The 19,468-nt window shown below is 28.9% G+C and overlaps 1 protein-coding gene across 1 annotated transcript; it reads right to left on the reverse strand.

Annotated features, from left to right (window-relative positions):
- Positions 1 to 233: 233 nt before the first annotated feature.
- Positions 234 to 17,210, reverse strand: LOC126857168 (protein quiver-like). Its single transcript, XM_050606362.1, has 4 exons — positions 17,186 to 17,210; positions 3,276 to 3,323; positions 2,116 to 2,262; positions 234 to 1,759 (listed from the first exon to the last, which is right to left on the reverse strand). The coding sequence occupies exons 1-4, from the start codon at positions 17,208 to 17,210 to the stop codon at positions 1,656 to 1,658; spliced, it is 324 nt and encodes a 107-aa protein (XP_050462319.1). The 3' UTR covers positions 234 to 1,655.
- Positions 17,211 to 19,468: the final 2,258 nt, after the last annotated feature.

A 19,468-nucleotide genomic window follows, 5' to 3' on the forward strand; every position in this document is an offset into this window, starting at 1 on the left:
TTATTTGATTATATATATATATATATATATATATATATATATATATATATGTAGATAGATAGATGTAATAGATATATTCAAATATAGATAATAGATATATTCGCGTTTTACCTTAATGCATTCAGTTCTCTTTCCGCCTAAGACTTGCAGAATCTGCTTTCTGTTCTTATAATCCTGAGTTAGATTCAAATAAATTAACAATTTTATCAAATAAATATATTCGAGAGATTAAATTCAGTTGATGATTTTTATTCGCCCAATTTATAATCTGTTGTAAACAAGAACGCAAACAAAACCTCCTTCTGTAAGACATTCGTCAAATTCACCATTACTCGTTCTGTCTGAGCTAAATAGTCCTTGCCTCAATTAAGATGACATTTTAAGATAGTTTGTTGTTAATCTTCAATTCTGTAAAGCCCGGTGTCACCAGAAAGCTCTGTAGAGCTTTAGAATATTTCAGCTTTTTCATCAGATCTGAAACGTTGTAATTTAACCATTGCTTCCAATCATGGCTCTTTGAACGACTGTTTGATCACCTTCTTGTAGTCTATTTTGGTCTCAATTTCGCTCAAATCCACTGGTTTACTCGTAGCGGGATTAATAAGGAAAGGATTATTTATCTCAGACTTCCGCACTCTTTGACGGAATAATATTTTGGAAGCTTTGTATGTAATTTAAATAGTTATTTATGTAACCTAATTTATTAAATAAGTCGTTTATTCGTAGATTATGCCTAGTTTTTTTTTTAGTGAACGCAAGCGTGATCCTTTTTCTGAATCTGACTAAAAAAAAACGAGTTGCTACTATCCTCTTGCTTACAACGTCTAACCTCGCTTACAGCCATGTTTTCGCCGGAAAGAGTGCCCTCAACATAACTCTATTGCAAATCGAGACTATTCGTTGACTCACCCTACATATTGCTCATATTCATACCAGTTCCTGTTCGCTAATGTGAAATAACTAGGAATTTCTATAACAAGATTAATTATACAAAACTCTGATTCTATTTTGATCTTGTATATCACAAATTCTTGAAATACTCAAATGCTTTTCCGAATAAAATTGCTCTACCTTAGCAGAAAATACACAATACACTATGAAGTGTCAGTGTTTTACAGAGCGCTACTAACTCTGCAGAAGATAGAGAGAGTAGTGCCGCTGATGAGTAACGGAAGTAACTACCAAAATATGAGCTTAATATGCAAGTACGTGAACCATTCTTTATAACAATGTTGTGTTTTTAGACAAGCACATAATATAGAAATATATTTTATATTTCAACGCAATTGAGTGAGTCGACGACGTGCGTTTAAAAAAAGTACAAAATCAATGAAAACTATAACGACACGTCGATCATCTATTGCTTTTTACTTTCTCTCGGCTATTTTTTTTTATTTCTCAAATCTAGCCTTCAAAATCAAAGCCAATTGTTTATTTCAACCAGTGATTATGTTGTCAACTCATTAGAATCTCTATAGGATATGATTGGAAGCCACTGCAATGGGCGGATCAAAATAATTAGTGTTATATGACGTATCATTGTATTCTACAAAGCAAACCTCCAAAAAAACCGAATGTAGAACAAGATAATTGATAGAATCAGCAGGAGTACGGAATTTGAGCGCAAAGACGGTACTTGATTACATTTATGACTTTCACAGAAGCACATGTGACCAATGCCGGTGCTCTCTTTCATGCACACATGATCTACCATGAATAAATTTATTTATAGCTGCGACGTACAGGTCCTTCTCACGTGCTACAAAAAAAAATAATAAGCAACAATTAAATTTCTGCAGCCTTATTATATCATGATTACACATAATCATATATCTATATAATTTCTAAAACAATATAAAATACACATTTTTTATACACATACTAAACTCATATTAATTATTTTTTATAATAAAATAATTATATATTAGTTTTATAACATATTTTAAAATCTGTCAGATTCTTTTTAATTAAATTTTTCCTTTCAAATCTATATCAATTAAAAATTATTATTGATCTAAAATCTAATATATAAATTTTAAAAGATACAAATTCTCGATTTTTTTTAAGAGAATTAAGTTTATATAGTTTATATAATTATAGAAATTGAACACTTACGTAATCGCGTGTTGCGAACCATTTTCACGCAGCATCCATCACAGGTTATCAGAGGCGGTCGGTTTTTATCTAATGTAGTATTGTCGAAAGGATCCTTACATCTGAGATCCGTCGATGAGTCGCACTCATAACAGTCAATGGAGCGACCTGCAAATAGAGACATTTTCAAAAAACATGCTTCGTCTTTATTGCATCCGAAAAAAATATACATGCAGTCAAAGAATGATTCATTTATGTGATAGCCAAAGAACAATGCCACAATGCTTAATATTTTCCACCAATTCCTATTTTAACTCCGCTGTTATCGTTAATTAATTGTGCGTTTTAGTACAATATTTTTTTATTTATTTAGTATTATATTTATTATTTACATAAACAAAGATATATTTATAAAATAGAATATATATTAATAGTAGATGTAATATTTTGTACATAGCAAACTTTCATTTAAACCGTTATGCGTTTTAGCATTAAACAAGTAGTTATAATAAACAAAAATGTAAAAAATTAAAAAAAAAAAGAATAATAAATCCGAAATCAAATACATAAAATTAGGAATTTTTTAATTCGAATAAATTATATATTTAATCTTGATTTGTCATCTTAGTCGCGCTTATTAAAATATCTAGAGGCTAAAAGACTAGAGATTTTTACTTTATGAGCACATTGCTTTTTAAATGCACATTTTCTTATGTAAAATTTTTCACATCGATTGGCACCTGCGTGAGCTCTATAAAACAAATATCAAGCATTGTTCGCTTTTCACTATAATAAAAAAACACTAGTAGTTCAATGTGTCTATATGTTCGATGAGACCAAACAAAAATAAGATTAATCTATATCAATTGACACTTATGGTTTTATTTTTATTTTTGATTTATCGGATATCGAAAAAAATTCAATATCCGATTGTTGAAATAGACCTCACGCGACAGAGTCTTAATAATAAACAAATTCTCCACAAGTTCCTTATTCAATTCAAGGCCTAAAGCGAACTCGACCGATTAATTTCCTTCGAAGAACGCTTTTTTCCTGGCTCTTATGAGAATATCCTGAATACTCTGACAAAAGTCATTTGGTCGCGAACGCATCAAACTTCAGCAAGTCCCTAGCGAACGAGTCTGGCATATCGAGAAGAATAAGCTGATTTAATCACTCACTCTGGCACTTCGCATGACAGACGTTGATAATAGACGCGAGTACAATTGCTGCTGGAAACGAAAGATCGGTTATTAAATTTAGGCAATGTGCGTTGGCAATGTGTGTAAACAGGTTATTAGTTTAAGTAACTTGATGTACATATATAAGTCTGTATAATAACACAAGCATATAAATAATATTAGCGTTATTATGCAGCCGAACTACGATTATCACATTGTTACTACTTCTATAGTATGACTCTAATGTATGGATATTGATATTTGGAAGCGCTGACAGTTGCGCTAACTAATAATTCTGTCACTCGATTGATCAAAAAGGAATCATGCGACAGACACGTCCATATTTGTCGAAACATTACGTAGATTGAAACTTGCTAGATTTTTTATTTTTATAATTATAAGTAAATATATGATAAAAATTGCTCTTTTAATATCTGAAAATATTAATTACAATATGCAGAATAGAATATAGAATATGGCATATGCGAAGATATGAAATATATGGCATATACAATATTGACATATACAATATTGAGATGTAAATACAATACACAATAAATACAATATATATAGAACGAAGTATACAACATAAATGATTATAATATTTATTGTAATATCTATTGTAATCTAAAAATTAAATTTGATTGCACTCTTGGTTGATCACAAAAAAGAGGAACATATTTTATATGCTTATACTAAACAATAATCAAATATCAATTAAAAATTAACAAAAATTAATTAATAATAAACAATAATATTTCATCTTAAAAAACTAGATTGGAAAAATGAAAGATATATATTTCATATATCATCTAATAAATATCGTAGAACATGATGTATCTAAATGTGCTTTAATTATATGTTTATCGTAATAACATATGTATTTAGAATAATGTATAAGTAATTAAACTTTGAAATTTTACATTTTTTAATATTGTAACACATGTAGGTGTAAAAGAGCAAAAAATTAAAAATTTCTGTGGAATATATGTAAAAATTATTTATATGAGTGGAAGAGAGATTGCATGACTTAACTCATGGCTTGGTTCATAATATAAAACATCAACTCATGTCTCTAAGAATGTTTATATAGGGTAAATGTAGTAAGAAGTAAGTGAATTGAATCAAAATTCTTATATATGAATATTTTTTTTTAATAATTATTATATAAGTTGTACAAAAAACCGATGTAATTTGTAAAAAATATGAAAATTTCTTGTATGAATATACATAGAATATCAAATAAAAAATAAGAATAACAGATGTGCGAAATATATAAGTAAAAGCAAAAATATATAAATATAAAAAATAGGAAAATTTATTAAAATTTATTAAAATAAATTTATAAACGATAAAACATGTAGCCAATGTTTTATCATATTGAATAAGATAAGATATTTAGACAAAAGTATTTGAATTATCTGAATTAACAAGAAAATTTGAAGATATCTGACGCAATTTCTTTAAAATAAACCTTCATATTTGATTAAATCTAAAAAAAATGTATTTCTAATACAAAAATTGATTATTTTAAATATAAAAACAAATTATAAATTTAGAAGATCTATTTTTTAAATATAATTGTTTTTAAATGACTAATTAGATAATATTTTGATATATGTATATCTATCTTTTATGCACAATCTTTTAAATCTTTTCTAGACTCGTAATAAGATTTATAACAATTGTCAATAAGAGAGAGTTGTGCTAAATTTATAAAACAAAGTATAAAATAACCTTTCCAGAGTGCCGACATCTCGATGCATAATCATTTCCGTCATACTTTGTTAACTATCATATTCGATTTGTTGACTCTACATAAATCAACATGAGTCGAATCAAAATAGATCGCAAGTTCGGATTGAAACATTTCAAACTCCAAACTATCGGACGGAAAGCATTTCATAATTTGTAATCTCCATCAAAGATTCTTTAACATTATTATTAAACATCATTATAGCTTAAGCTCATTATACAATATAAATATAAGTTAAGATAAACGATAATAAGTAATAATAAAGATCATAATAATGGATTAAAAGAAAGATCAGGTAAGAAATTTAATTGGAAACGAAAATATGTAAAATGTTAATATATGTGTAATACATCGTTAATATATCGTAATACATAATTTTGATCATAAAAAATATCTTTAATGATAATTTTTACAGAAAATAGCAAGACAACGAAAATCATTTGAGATGGAAATGGAAAAATAATCAAAACAATGGAGAAAATTTTATGTAAGTATATGAATAATGATGATAAATGATTTTTTTATTAAAAGTATCTATTCAAAATTGAATGATTTAAAAAATTAAATTTAACCGATTTATTTCAACGGCGAACGTCGATAAATTCGAGCTATAATCCTCGAAATCAAAACACGAGCGAAGACAAACAGCGTCGCGGTCACCCGCTTCGTGCGTGATCGCGTGATCTCTTTAATGAAAAAGTATGACAAACACCTTGATTCCAGAACATTCGATGCCGAAAAACTTCTTTTGTTGAAATCGGCAGATCGCTAGTCTTCGTTAGTTAGTCCGTCCTTGGCGACGTACCGAGCTGTCGATACTCTCATGTGTAATTTTCGCGCTGCTGTTCGCAATCTCGCACATGTTCTGTACGCATTCTTTTGAATTTCTTACAATCTCTAAAGGTGAAGTTGCTCGTGTTGTATATGCTGTCGTCATTCTTGTTGTGCATCGCTCAACTGACATTCTCGCGTGCGATCGAGTGTAAAATTTCTTGTGAGAAACGCCTGAATTCGTACTCATTATTGCTCGCAGTATATTTGTGATTATGACTAGTGGAGTCCGAAAGCTGACGTTCGTTATCCGCATTGCGAATATCTTCTGCCTCGCGTTAAAATGCATCCGATGGTCGCGTGCAAAATTTCCGCTCTGATGAGGATTTCTAACAAGAAATCCTTCAAGATTTCCGAATCGCGGAGAAAAGACCAAAAAAAGGACATTATCAAGATATCTGATTGAAGTTGCGGAGTTCGTGCCATCGCTCCTATTATTAACAATTAAAATACTCTTAAAATCACGTCACGCTAGCAATCATTTCAAACTCCTTATCCCCCAGCAAATCTGAGAATTCCCATTACACGTCGCTTCTCGCTCATCTCTGAGCGTTCACATCTGAAAGATACGGGCGATCGCGTTCGACTCCCGAACAGTATCATCAAAATAATAACTGTATCAAATTAGAAAATTATTTTTTTTTTCAAAAAATGCCACATTAAAATTTGTGAGGGCAGATTCAAGCTGCAGCGAATCATTGTCAACAATTGAGAATAATATGTGATTCATGTGCGAAAAGCTCTAAACTAAAAAAGAATATAAAGATAACAATAAAGCAACTTTATTTTAGAAAACATAATGTCACGCAATACAGTAATACAAAAAAATGACTAAAAATGTTGAAAAATTTGTTACTGCAGATGACTATTTATTTTCTTTGTTAGACAGTGCTAATGAAGAATTATTTATCTAATGCAAAAGAAAAATACTGCATGAATCATTATATATTATCATATTATATATTAAAGATATCATCGATTAATATACTCAAGAAGATATAAATACATATAATATATATAAGAATTATTTATTTTATTGTGTAAGCTATTTTTAACGGATACAGTTCCGAAAAGGGATGGAGTTCCGAAAAGGGTCTACCTCCGATTTCGATAAAATTTTGTAAAAAGCTTCCTTGAAATGAAAATTCTTAGAAGGATTTCTGATGACTTCTACGAAAGTCATTTTTTAAGAGAAAATAGTTAAAAATATAATAACTATGATAATAATTTACTTTAGCAAATATCTCGCCCATGACTTTGATCTTCACGTATGTATACTGTAAGGATAAGATTGCTGATTATTATTTACTTTGTTTTATTTGGCGATTTTGTATAATTTTTGAGATATTTAATGAAAAATATTATGTTTAATTTTAAAAATGTCGCCAGTAAATAAATTAATAAACAAGTGTTTATACGACCAAACTAGCAATTTATTGTTTGATTATTATATCACGACGTTTCGACCATATGGTTTTGGTCCTTATCAAGTGAAACTAAAATTACAATACAATAAATAATGATAGTCATGTTACAAAGAAAAAAATAGGATTAAGCAACTTACGTTATAATTAAAAAGTAGAAAGAGAAAAATCGAAATGTCAAACTGACATTGTGTCAACCACTATGTTTGGAATACTGAGATCAACTAAACGACCTTTATTAATTTATCGTATATGTTGTTTAAATTCTCTGTATCTTTTTGGGAATTAATAGTGTTGTCAAATTTTTTAATAAAAAACATTTCAGCTATTTCTCTCTTTCTTACATGTTTTTCGTTATGTAGAATATCAGGCGCTGACCAATCGAAGTCATGATCAAACTTTAATTTGTGTTTGCTAATTACGGATAAATTACTTTCGTGCATTTTTATATTATTACAATGTTCCTTGACTCGGGTGCTTAAGTGTTTTTTTGTCTGGCCAATATACGAAGCGCTACAATTCTTACAATTTATTTTGTAAACAACCTCCGTTCTATTGCTAATAGGCAAACTATCCTTGCCGCGTTTAATCAGTGAATTTAATTTTTTAGGTATATTGTAAACCACTGTCAGTCCCATATTTTTAAGCAACCGACCAACATCGTCACTCAAGCCTTCGACAAACGGTAGTGCGATGTAGGAGGGTTTGTCTGTATCAATTTCCCCATCACCTAGAATGCTACTGCTCCGGTGTTTCAAAAATTCAGTCTCTTACAAATATAACGATTTACAATGTGTGTCGGAAAACAATTATTAAGTAAGATCTGCTTCACGACATCAATGTTTTTCCATGAAACTGGTCGTCAGATAGTAAAATAGCATGGTCAACAAGATTAAAAATGGTGTTCAACTTATATTTAAAAGGATGGCTCGAATAAAATTTATGTATCTATCGGAACACGTAGCTTTTCTATACCAGTTTGTTAAAATTTTTCCGTTGGAACGGATAACACTGGTGTTTAAAAAATTGATACATGAATCCGACTCTATTTCATGTGTGAATTTTAAACGTGGATGATAACTATTGAAAATCAAATTAATCTCGTCAACATTTGCACGTGGAACAATAGCAAAAATATCATCTACGTATCTATAATATACACCGCAAACCCAAGTAGACTCAAACAATGTGTCTCCAAATCATCCATCACAATATCTGCTAAAATAGGTGATAACGGAGAACCCATAGGGCTGCCAAAGATCTGTTCATAAAACTTTCCATTAAAAGAAAAACTAGTCGAATCTAGAATAACTTCCACTGCATATAAAAATTGAGGCAAATTAAATTTTGTGTTTGGAGCGATGTCATTCCAACGTTTTTCGATAGAGCGCAAAACTAACTCTTTAGGAATGTTTGTAAATAATGCAGTAACGTCTAGTGATATCATTATTTCGTCATCATTAATAAGTTTCTCTTTCATGTCAGCAGCAAAAGACCAACCGTCTTTTATGTGAGATTTCGGTTGCAATTTTGAATTATGTAAAATATCGTGTATGTACTTCGATATATTATACAACGGACTGCCTAGTGACGATACTATGATACGTAGTGGAAAACCAGTTTTATGGATCTTTGGCAATCCGTAACATCATGGCAAATTCCCGTTCGTGATGTTTAAATGTTTGTATGTGGTCTCATCTATTAAGCCATTGTCCCGCCAAGATTTGATAAGTAAATTAATTCTGCAAGTTAACTGTCTACTTGGATCTTTGTTCAATTTTTTGTATGTAGATCGGTCATTCAACATATATTCCATTTTTTCCAAGTAATCTTTTTTATCCATGACTACTGTAACGTGACCTTTATCCGCTCTAGTGACAAAAATATCGTCGTTATTACGCAAAAATTCCTTACAAAGAGAGAATCCTTTGAGAATATATCTGTCTATATGGTTAATATGTTTATTTTTACATAAAAATCTCTCGGGGGAATTTGCAATTGAGATTCTAGTTGTTTCGATTAATTCATTCGAAATAAGGCGGTGGTTCGCTTCTAAATTTTTTACAGTCCCAAGTACAATGTCAATACGATCTTTTTTATGGGATTGTTGTAATGGTAAGCCGAAATTATCACCCAGACTTAAAAGCTCAAGCACCCTTTCCGGAATATTTTTATTGCTAATATTTACCAGCCATCGTGATTTGTCTATGTTGTCAAACGGATTAAAAACTATGTTGTGTTTAGAGGTTAATTTGTTAAACTTTTTGATTAAATTAATCTTAATTCTATGATTAAATGCTAAAATCTTATGTTTGTTCAAGTCAAAAAATCTAAGAACCAAATCACGTGGTAAGCCGTCCAAAAGTCTTTTTTCCGTCATTTTTATGATAGTCCGCAAGTAATTAAGATTAAAATTGAGATCTTTAATTTCTAAATTTAGTAATTTGTATCGGTAATTCTTTGTGATAATATCGCCTGATATTCTACATAACGAAAAACATGTAAGAAAGAGAGAAATAGCTGAAATGTTTTTTATTAAAAAATTTGACAACACTATTAATTCCCAAAAAGATACAGAGAATTTAAACAACATATACGATAAATTAATAAAGGTCGTTTAGTTGATCTCAGTATTCCAAACATAGTGGTTGACACAATGTCAGTTTGACATTTCGATTTTTCTCTTTCTACTTTTTAATTATAACGTAAGTTGCTTAATCCTATTTTTTTCTTTGTAACATGACTATCATTATTTATTGTATTGTAATTTTAGTTTCACTTGATAAGGACCAAAACCATATGGTCGAAACGTCGTGATATAATAATCAAACAATAAATTGCCAGTTTGGTCGTATAAACACTTGTTTTTTAATGAAAAAGATTAGATGAAGTTCCGAAAGGAGCCTAGCTCCGATTTCGATAAAACTTTGTGAAAAGCTTCTTTGTGAAACCTAGCTTTGCTTTGAAGTTGTAAACCCGAACCTCACTTCGCATGAAAGTATATGCATGAAAGCAGTATGTTGCGCCTCCCCCCCCTGCGGGGGGACGCCACTATCATAAAACTAGATACATAGGTTTAAATTGAACCTCGCTTTGCTTGGAAAGTTGTAAACTCATATGAAATCGTTTAATTATAAACTTCGTTTTGCCTCCGAAGCACAGGACAATATGAGATAGACCTCATTTTGCCTATAAAGTTGTAAACCCATGTGAAATCATATAATTGGGTAAATCTTTTTCAGTAAATATCTCAAAAAGTATACAAAACCGCTAACTAACACAAAGTAAATATCAATATTAATCAGCAATCTTATCATTACAATATATGTGAAGATCAAGATCATCGGTAAAATATTTGCTAATATAAATTATTATCACAGTTATTATATTTTTAACTATTTTCTCTTAAAAATGATTTTTTCGTAGGAGTCTACAAAAATTCTTTTAGAAACTTTCATTTCAAGCTGAAAGAAAGCTTTTCACAAAGTTTCATTAAAATCGGAGATAGGCCTTTTCGAAACTCCACCCCTTTTAACTTTTAAACGGTTTCAGTTTAAAAAACATTTAACCTTTTAAGGAGAACGTGTGAACATATTATAATTTTATTTGAACAAAACAAATATTGTACTAAGAGTCTTTGCAAAAGAATAAAAAAAAAGCCAAAGAACATTTTAACTTTTTTATGTGATACACTAAATTTTTTTATATGATATGCTACATTTATTTATAAAAACATAAAATATTTTTATTAAATATTGCTAATCAATAAAAAACGAAATATATTATGTTTATTTTAATGCATGCAAATTTATTGCAAATGAAACAGTAATAAAGAGTGTAGCAGAATGTTTTGACATGTTACGGTATACCTTATCATCAAGAGAGTTACAAATTTCTTTGTGAATTTAATTCCAACAATAATCCGATTTCCTGTAACAAGAACGTCAAGTAAGAAACTCAGATATTTCGAAATATATGCGGAATTGATCAAATTGTGAGATGTATAAATGGAATTATAGGATATATAGATGGCACATATATTCTGATTAGAACGCCAACGAAAAAAACTCATTACGCATATGTAAGTAAATATGACGAAACTATGTAGATAAAGCTTCTAAAAGGACTTAACTCCAATTTCGATGAAATTTTGTGAAAAATTTTCTTTCAGGTTGAAATGAAATTCTGTAAAAAGAATGTTGGCGACTCCTACAAGAAAGTCATATTTTAAGAGAAAATGGTAAATAGTATAATAATTGATAGTATGATAATTATTTACATTAGCAAATATGTACTTTGCCAATGACCTTGACCTTTACATATGTTGCAAAGATGAGGTTGTTAATTAATATTCACTTTATTTTATTTGACGATCTCTAGTTTTTGAGATATTTAACAAAAAAGATTTACCGAGTTATACAATTTTACAGGGATTTACAACTTTCTGTGCTAAGCGAGGTCCATCCCATATTACCCTGTGCTTCAAATGTGAAATAAGATTTATAATTAAATTTCACATAATTTTGCTACTTTTTACCATTTTCTCTTAAAAAATAATTTCCTTTTAGGAGTCGTCAAAATTCCTTTTGAGGGCTTTTAACATAAAAGGAAGCTTTTCAAAAAGTTTCATCAAAATCAAAGCTAGATTCTTTTCAGAATTTCACCCAAATGTATGATGCTCTTATGTATGACATATCTTTCGTTAAAGAAAAAATGTCTGCAATGATTCTTATCACCTTATTGGCGATGCCTATCCAATATTTATAAATCTGTTGACATTATACAGGGTGGCCCCAAACAATTTATAAGAAATTTAATTCTGAATAAAAAATTTGCTATAAATATGAGTCGAAAAATGCTTTCTTAAGAAATTATCGCTCAAAAACCTCTGAAATCGTGATTATTTTACACATTTTTCCAAATATCATGGAAAATGTGCGTCTTTAAACAAAAAGTACCAAACAAAAGTTGTAGAAAATTAAATTATCTTTCAAATGAGATCAAAATGATTGTTGTACCTTCCATAGATTTTGATATAACCAGTTTCAACGTACAAAAAGTGTTTTTGTTACTTTTTGTTAGATGCGCATACGTAATATGGTATGTTGCTTGCGCGCGTTAGGGCGCCATCCAATGTTGAGTGATTTGAAATTGGCAACATTAGCGCCATTCTCCCCACATTCTAATTTGAGGGTAAGTTCAATGTTAGCGCGTAGAATATTTTTTCCTTTTCACGCGCTAAACCGTTCTTAGATAACATGAGTACAAATAACGTCCTGCTACGTAGTCGTGTACAATCTACTTTTTAGAGGTTGTAATTCCAATTGGAGTAGTTTTCTTATATCAGTCAGACATTTTATAATTTGCTAAAGAATATTTTTCAAATGAAGAATGTAATACGCGGATATATAATACGGATATTCATTACATTTACGGTTTTTGTAATGGAGACGCGAGAGCGGTATTTCGCGAAAATGCTGCCCGTTTTCCCAATCACCAGCAACCATGTCGCTTTGTTTTTGTTGAAACGCATAGGCGTTTGCGGGAAACAGGATCATTTTACAACTTGTCTGTCACGCAGGATCCTGTTCGCAACAGTAGAACAGTAGAAAGAGTTGCGAGGCATTTTGAAACATACCCAAATACCAGTACCGTCGTGCTTCTTTGAATTTGGAGATTTCATAAACCACAATTCAAAAGTCATTTCATGAATTGAGTATGTTCCCATATCATTTTACACCAGTTCAAAGTCTTCTCCTTGCCGATTGTGAAAGAAGGGAAAGATTTTGTCAATGATATTTGAATTTAGATATAAAATTTAGATACAAATATTTCATCAAAAATGCTGTGGGCGGACAAAAGCACAGAGAGACTTTACTAGAACGGGAGTGTTTAATTACCACAACTCCCACTACTGATGGGAAATGAATCCTTATCTTCCTCAGATATCGTCTTTTCAGCATGAATTCCAAGTCAATGTTTGGGCAGGATGATTAACGAATATTTAATTGGACCTCATATTCTACTTCATCAAATCAATGCACACCAATTTTTAGAGTTTTTGAATAACAATTTATTCGATCTATTGCAAGATATGCCTTTAATCTTCGCTATGACCGTTGGTTGCAGTTAGGATGCCCAGCTCACAGGGTTCGTATTGTAAGGAATTGACTAAACCAGCATTATCCAGAAAAATGGATTGGCCGATGGGGACCTGTGCCCAACTAGATCTCCAGATTTAACCCCTTTAAATTTTTACTTGTGCGGAAGAGTGAAAAATGAAGTTTACTCAATGCCAATCGAGTCTCGTGAACAGTCTCTAATCCAACAAATAAGTACGACATCTGATCGATTAAAGTTGAATCAAGAAAAAATCTGTAAAGCGATTAGATCGGTTATTACTCGAAAGTGTATTGAAGCTAAGGGGGGAGGGGGTATTTTGAGAACGGTTAGTTTTTTCACGTTTTTATTCATTTTCTACTATTACGTGCATTTTAGTTTAAAAAATTTTTTTTATTTTCATAAAAGAAAAAGATTTTTATTTTTTATTTTTATCGTTTTTTTCAAGAAATTTATTAAGTTTCATTTTCTTTTTATTTAATTTTCTTTTCACCTTTTGCTCTTCCTTTTATGTTTTATTTTCTTTTTATTTCATTTTCTTTTCACCTTTTCTTCTTCATTTATCAGAGGTTTTTGGGCGATAATTTCTTAAGGAAACATTTTTCAATACATGTTTAGGAAATTTTTTGTTCAAAATTAAATTTCCTATAAGATCTCAAAATCTGGCTGGAACGTTCGGGGCCACACTGTATAACGGGAAATTGATTGACGGAAAATTGATGACAGTACAAGCTAATTTTAATAAATAAAATAAAAACAATAAAATTAATTAGTGAAGTTCCAAAATATTAACAAGCAAAAAACCGTAATGAAGAGGCAGTAAGAAGCTAGCACAGAATGTAGGGCGTAATAAAAATTTTTTGATTCCGATTGACCCTCTTCAGCGCGCTAGAATTTTGTTCCCTATACTTGATTGAAGTGAGTCCCTTGCCTCTCGAGTTATCCGAAACATTCTTACAAACAAATGCTCAAAAATGTTTCCATCTTAACTTCACATCGTTGTTCTTGGATAGTGCTAAAAATAGGATGATCCGAATTTTTTGAAACATGCATAACTACAGACATGTGGGTGAAAAGTTGATTTGACCTTGGAATGATCTGTAAAGTTTAATTTGACCCCATAATATGACGACATATAAGATATTTTGTATTTTATGTAAAAATATTGCAACTTTGAAGTCTTATAACGGAGAGTGCTTAAAAGAAAAAACACTTTAGTGTTTTGGAAAGCTTTCAAGATGGCAAGAATATGCAATAAAAAATATCGTATTCTATTTAAAAAATTAATTGTGATCTTCAAATAAGTCTTCAAGGTCAAACTAATGGTATCATCTTATGGCCCTCTCGAAATCATACAACATTTTTTTAAAACATTTTTGCTGAAAATGTTTCGTTGAAGAATTATAGAGGTGCGTTTTTTAAAATGGGGCACCCTGTTTATATGTATGTATACTTATGGGAAACTTTAATGATAAACTGACTTTATTACATGTACTAATTATTATTTAAAATATGAAATTTATTATTTATAAAAAAAAATTTTCTTTTATTTTTTCTTTATATCGACGCTCTTTCTATCTTTCTTTTTCATTCTGAATGTCTTGTAATACCGCAAAAATGGTTGGAGATATTTTTGCACTTTTCTCTCTTCTTCTTCGCTGCTCAAAGTGTTTACTTTTATTTAATAGTTTGCTATATCGAAGCAAATATCGTCAATGTTATCATCAATGCTATTAATTAATTCAAATTCTTTTTCAAAATCAATTTTAAAATTTTTATATTTTGAAATTTATATGGAAAACTTCTAAAAGAAGAATACTGAATTATATTTATAACAATTTTTGTAATATTAAATGGACAATAAATTAGAAATAGAATTAATTATATTAGGAAACTTATATCAGCGAATTATTGGGCTATATAACAGGATAGTTTTCAAAATGTTCCCATGAGCTACCAATGATATCATTATGATTTTTTGTTAGATATTATTGTTAGATATTTTGTTAGATTTATATTAGATAATCCATATAATGTAAATTTATGGTTTACTAATGTTACTTCTGATGAGTAGAAATCGATCTAAATTTAATGCCTTGCTTTTAATGTGGTATTTCCTAAAAAAAGAAATAATAATTTTATGTTTCTGATATAGCAATGTTTCATGTTATTATTTTTACAATATTTTTAATAAAAAATTTACCATTATTATCCGTATATTTACATAAAATTCTCACCGTTATTTTGATTATTCTTTCATTTTCATCTGGAATGATTTTCATTGTCTTGCTACTTTCTATAAAAATTATCATTAAAAATATTTTTTACGATCAAAATTATGTATTAACACTTTATATATTTTTATTTCTAGTATAATACAATTTCTTATTTGATTTTTTTTCTAATCCATTCATTGTTATTATCCTTATTTCTACTTATTCTTATTTTTATCTTAACTTATATTTCTTATAATAACCTTGAGATATGATGATGTTTAATAATAATCTTAAAAAATCTTTAATGGAATCTTATGAATTATAAAACGCTTTCCGTTATGATAGTTTAAAGTTTCAAATATTTCAAATCGGACTTGAGATCTGATTCGATCCATGCTCGGGTGAACAAATCGAATACGATATTAAAATTTACACTCAAAGAAAAATATATCCTGTGTTTTAATATATAATTTAATATTTTAATAAATTTTTATTTATGATATTTTTCTTGTCTTAAATTCCAAGCAATAGAATTCTACTAGTTGTTTTCGAATTTCAAAAGCCACAGAAATTAGATATTAAATATATGCTCGAATATTTGTACAAGTGAAAAACTTATTTCAATGCTATTTTCCTTAAAGAGATATGACAAAGTAAGGTAAAACTGGATAGGCGGATTAAACCAGGTATCTCTATTTCTTCAAGTACTACTATCTTTGGCTAATTCGTATTATTAGTTGTAAATTACTGCCATCATTATTTTGAGATAAATCGTGCCCACATGCACACGATATATCTTTTTTGAGAGTTCAAAATTTTTGAGCCAAGCTCTTGAGCCAAAAAAAGATCGATATCAGGACAACAATAGAATTGTTAAAGACTTTTTCTACACAGAGCCTTTGCTTCGGTAATTGCATTCCGAGTAGAGAGTATATTGCTTACTAATTTTGATCGTCACTCATTTTGTACATCAGAATATACAGTTATCTTGTTTGTTATTTTTCTCGTTGGGGCAAAACCATTGAGGTATTACTTGCACATCTCATGTAATGAAAAGAGGAAAAATTGTTATCTTGACTGTCTCCCTACAAAAAGCAGTTGAAAACGAAAACTGCCACTCAAAAAAAGAAATCACTAAAAAAAAAGTTTTTTGAGACTCTTAAAGTTAAAAAATTAAATAAGAAAGTCCTTTATTTGTGATTTTTATTACTAGAATACATTTTTATATTGTATTTTGATTAAAATAAATCTAAATTTTATAATTGCACGTTTTACATGTTTTCAAATGAGTACCCGATTTTATTCTACCGGTAGGATAAAACCGAAGGATATTTTGACTTTTCCAAAAAATCTTGTTATTCTTCGTAATCATTTTTTTTTTAGCAGCTAATCTCATTTTCTCAGTGCATGATTCACTAAAGACTATTAACGGTAAGCAAAATTTTTTTTATTCTCTGATTTTATAAAGAAACAAATCCAAAAAAGTACCCGGTTTTACTCTACTTTTCCCTATATGAAAAATCTTTCTGTATTGAATGAAAAGCTCGTAAAGGACGCACTCACCCACTATTAAGTGATTTGTCCACATCCTGACAACAGATGTCCTTATTTAACTTTGTATCATATCAAGACTTTCTCAAGCATCAAACAATGCTCAATTAGTGCGAGCTACTGATTCGGCTATATATTTGAGACAATCTTGCTGAAATTATGGAAATTAATCAGATAATAATAAAATTCAGATCTCTAAAACCAGATTTTTAAGGATTCATAGAACTAGCTTTATAAGCGTTAGAATAACATTTATGATTAATATTTTTCCTTGATTTTATTCTTTACATTTTTTAAATATGTGAATAATAATTATGAATTTTTAATTAAAATAAGTTATATGTAATATATATGTAAATCAGTTATTATTTTATTTATTTATTAAAATATTTTTTTATGTTATTATTTCTTCGCATTAATAAAAAATAATTTTTATAAATTGTAAGTTTAATTTAATTATTTTATATATTTATCATTAAATTAATATATCATTGTACATGCTGTATATATGTAGATTCATTAAATAAAAATTGATCCTCACTCTAAAGTTTCGATAAATATTTATATTAAGCAATCTTTTCAAAAGTCAATGACATATGTTGTCAATGTCACGATCTTGACTAACATCCAAGAGATTTGAGCCGTCTCAATATTTATTAACAATTTATTAATAATTAAATTGTACAATAAAAACAAGTATTAAATGCGATAATCTGAATTTTTCCGAGCATAAATTTTATATTAGTTGCATATTTATATATTTACGTAAATTATAAATGCATAAAAAAGCCGAAGAGAAAAATTCCGCCACTCTTCTTGCTTCCTCATTACAACAAAAAATTTAAACCTAATTTTTATTAAAAAAATAAAAATTGATTTGATTAGAATAATTCTTGACTCGTTTAGGATAATTATGGCTCTCTACTTAAAAGGTCGTTATGACGGCATTTTTCGTTTATGATGGCATTTTTTATCGAGAAACACAGAAAAAATATTTAAAAAAATTTGTAACCAATAGTTTCTGAGATATGCGATTTTAGAAGTTTCAATGCTTTTTCTGTTACAAAATAATAAAAAATAAAGTTTGTTTACGTTGCATTTGTGTAAAACAGACGTGAAAAAAGTAGGATTGCACGAGACCCAAGACAAGACAATATTCACAAAAATATTGTATTGATCTTGAAAATTTCAATCTTGTCTTGATCTTGAGAGGATTTTTGTATCAAAGATCTTGTATTGTCTTGATTTTTACAATTTTATTTAACACTAAATTGTTTGTCAGCTTGATAAAAAACAGAAAATAGTAAGTATATCTGATTTCTTCTGTCATCCGAAGCGCCAAGCACGATTTTCGCTTGTTCTTTACTGCGTATGCTCACGTCTCGATTGTGCAGACGCAGTTTATACACAGAGGAACAGCGTACACATCGCTGTTGCGTATAAAACAGCTCTTACAATTAATTCAGACGTGTTCACGCAGTTTGTGTTAAAAAAATGAAACGTAGTAATCTAATAAAAAGTCCATAAAAAAAACTAAATCAAGTTCTTCTGCTCAACATGCAAACATTTTCGAAAGTGATAATGAAATTTTGGAAGTAAGTGCAATTAAACAAATCACATATAAAACTTATTTTAAGTATGAAACAAAAAACAATAAAAGAATTGGTGTATGTTTATTATGTCAAAAAGAAAATGTGACTAAAGAAATAAAAATGAAAAATAGTAATATTACTAGATTAAAAAAACATTTGGAAAAAGATCATAAAAAATCATATAAAGATTTATTTGGATCAAAAGCAATGAAAAATAAAATATTGTCAGAAAAACAAAAAACGATAGATGTATTTTTAAACGTAAGTATTGAAATTAAACTTTATAAATTAAGTAATATAAAGTAATTAATTTGTGCTATTTTTATGTCACATCAAATTATGTAATAATAACGATGCGCAGGCTCTCATGTGTATATCTATCGTATATTTTGCTTTGAATTTTGAACAGATTAACACTATAAAAATTTTAAATTTTAAATATTTTACATATATTATCGAGATTTTTAGTTTTTTATATACAATATAAATATATTTATATAATTTTTTTGTACGTTTCCTGATTTTTTTTGTGCAAATAAATATACGTTTTTTTGCGAATAAATTGTGCTTGTTGTTTATCTTTTGATTATGAATTTTTTAAATATATAAATTTGCCTTCTTAAATTATAAGTAGTAGTGTGAATATATGCATACTCAATACAATAATACACAATAATACATACATATGCGTAAAAATTGTTCT

This window comes from Cataglyphis hispanica, chromosome 20 (assembly GCF_021464435.1).
Source record: "Cataglyphis hispanica isolate Lineage 1 chromosome 20, ULB_Chis1_1.0, whole genome shotgun sequence".
Classification (NCBI taxonomy): Eukaryota; Metazoa; Arthropoda; class Insecta; order Hymenoptera; family Formicidae; genus Cataglyphis; species Cataglyphis hispanica.

Bases quoted from the DNA above. Each gene is read 5' to 3' on its own strand.
- LOC126857168 (XM_050606362.1), bottom strand. From the start codon at position 17,210: ATGTGGACAAATCACTTAATAGTGG. The intron at 2,263-3,275 runs GTGAGTGATTAA...CTCTATTTGCAG, and splicing joins CTGTCATGCGAAGTGCCAGA to GTCGCTCCATTGACTGTTAT. The intron at 1,760-2,115 runs GTAAGTGTTCAA...TTTTTTTTGTAG, and splicing joins GGTTCGCAACACGCGATTAC to CACGTGAGAAGGACCTGTAC.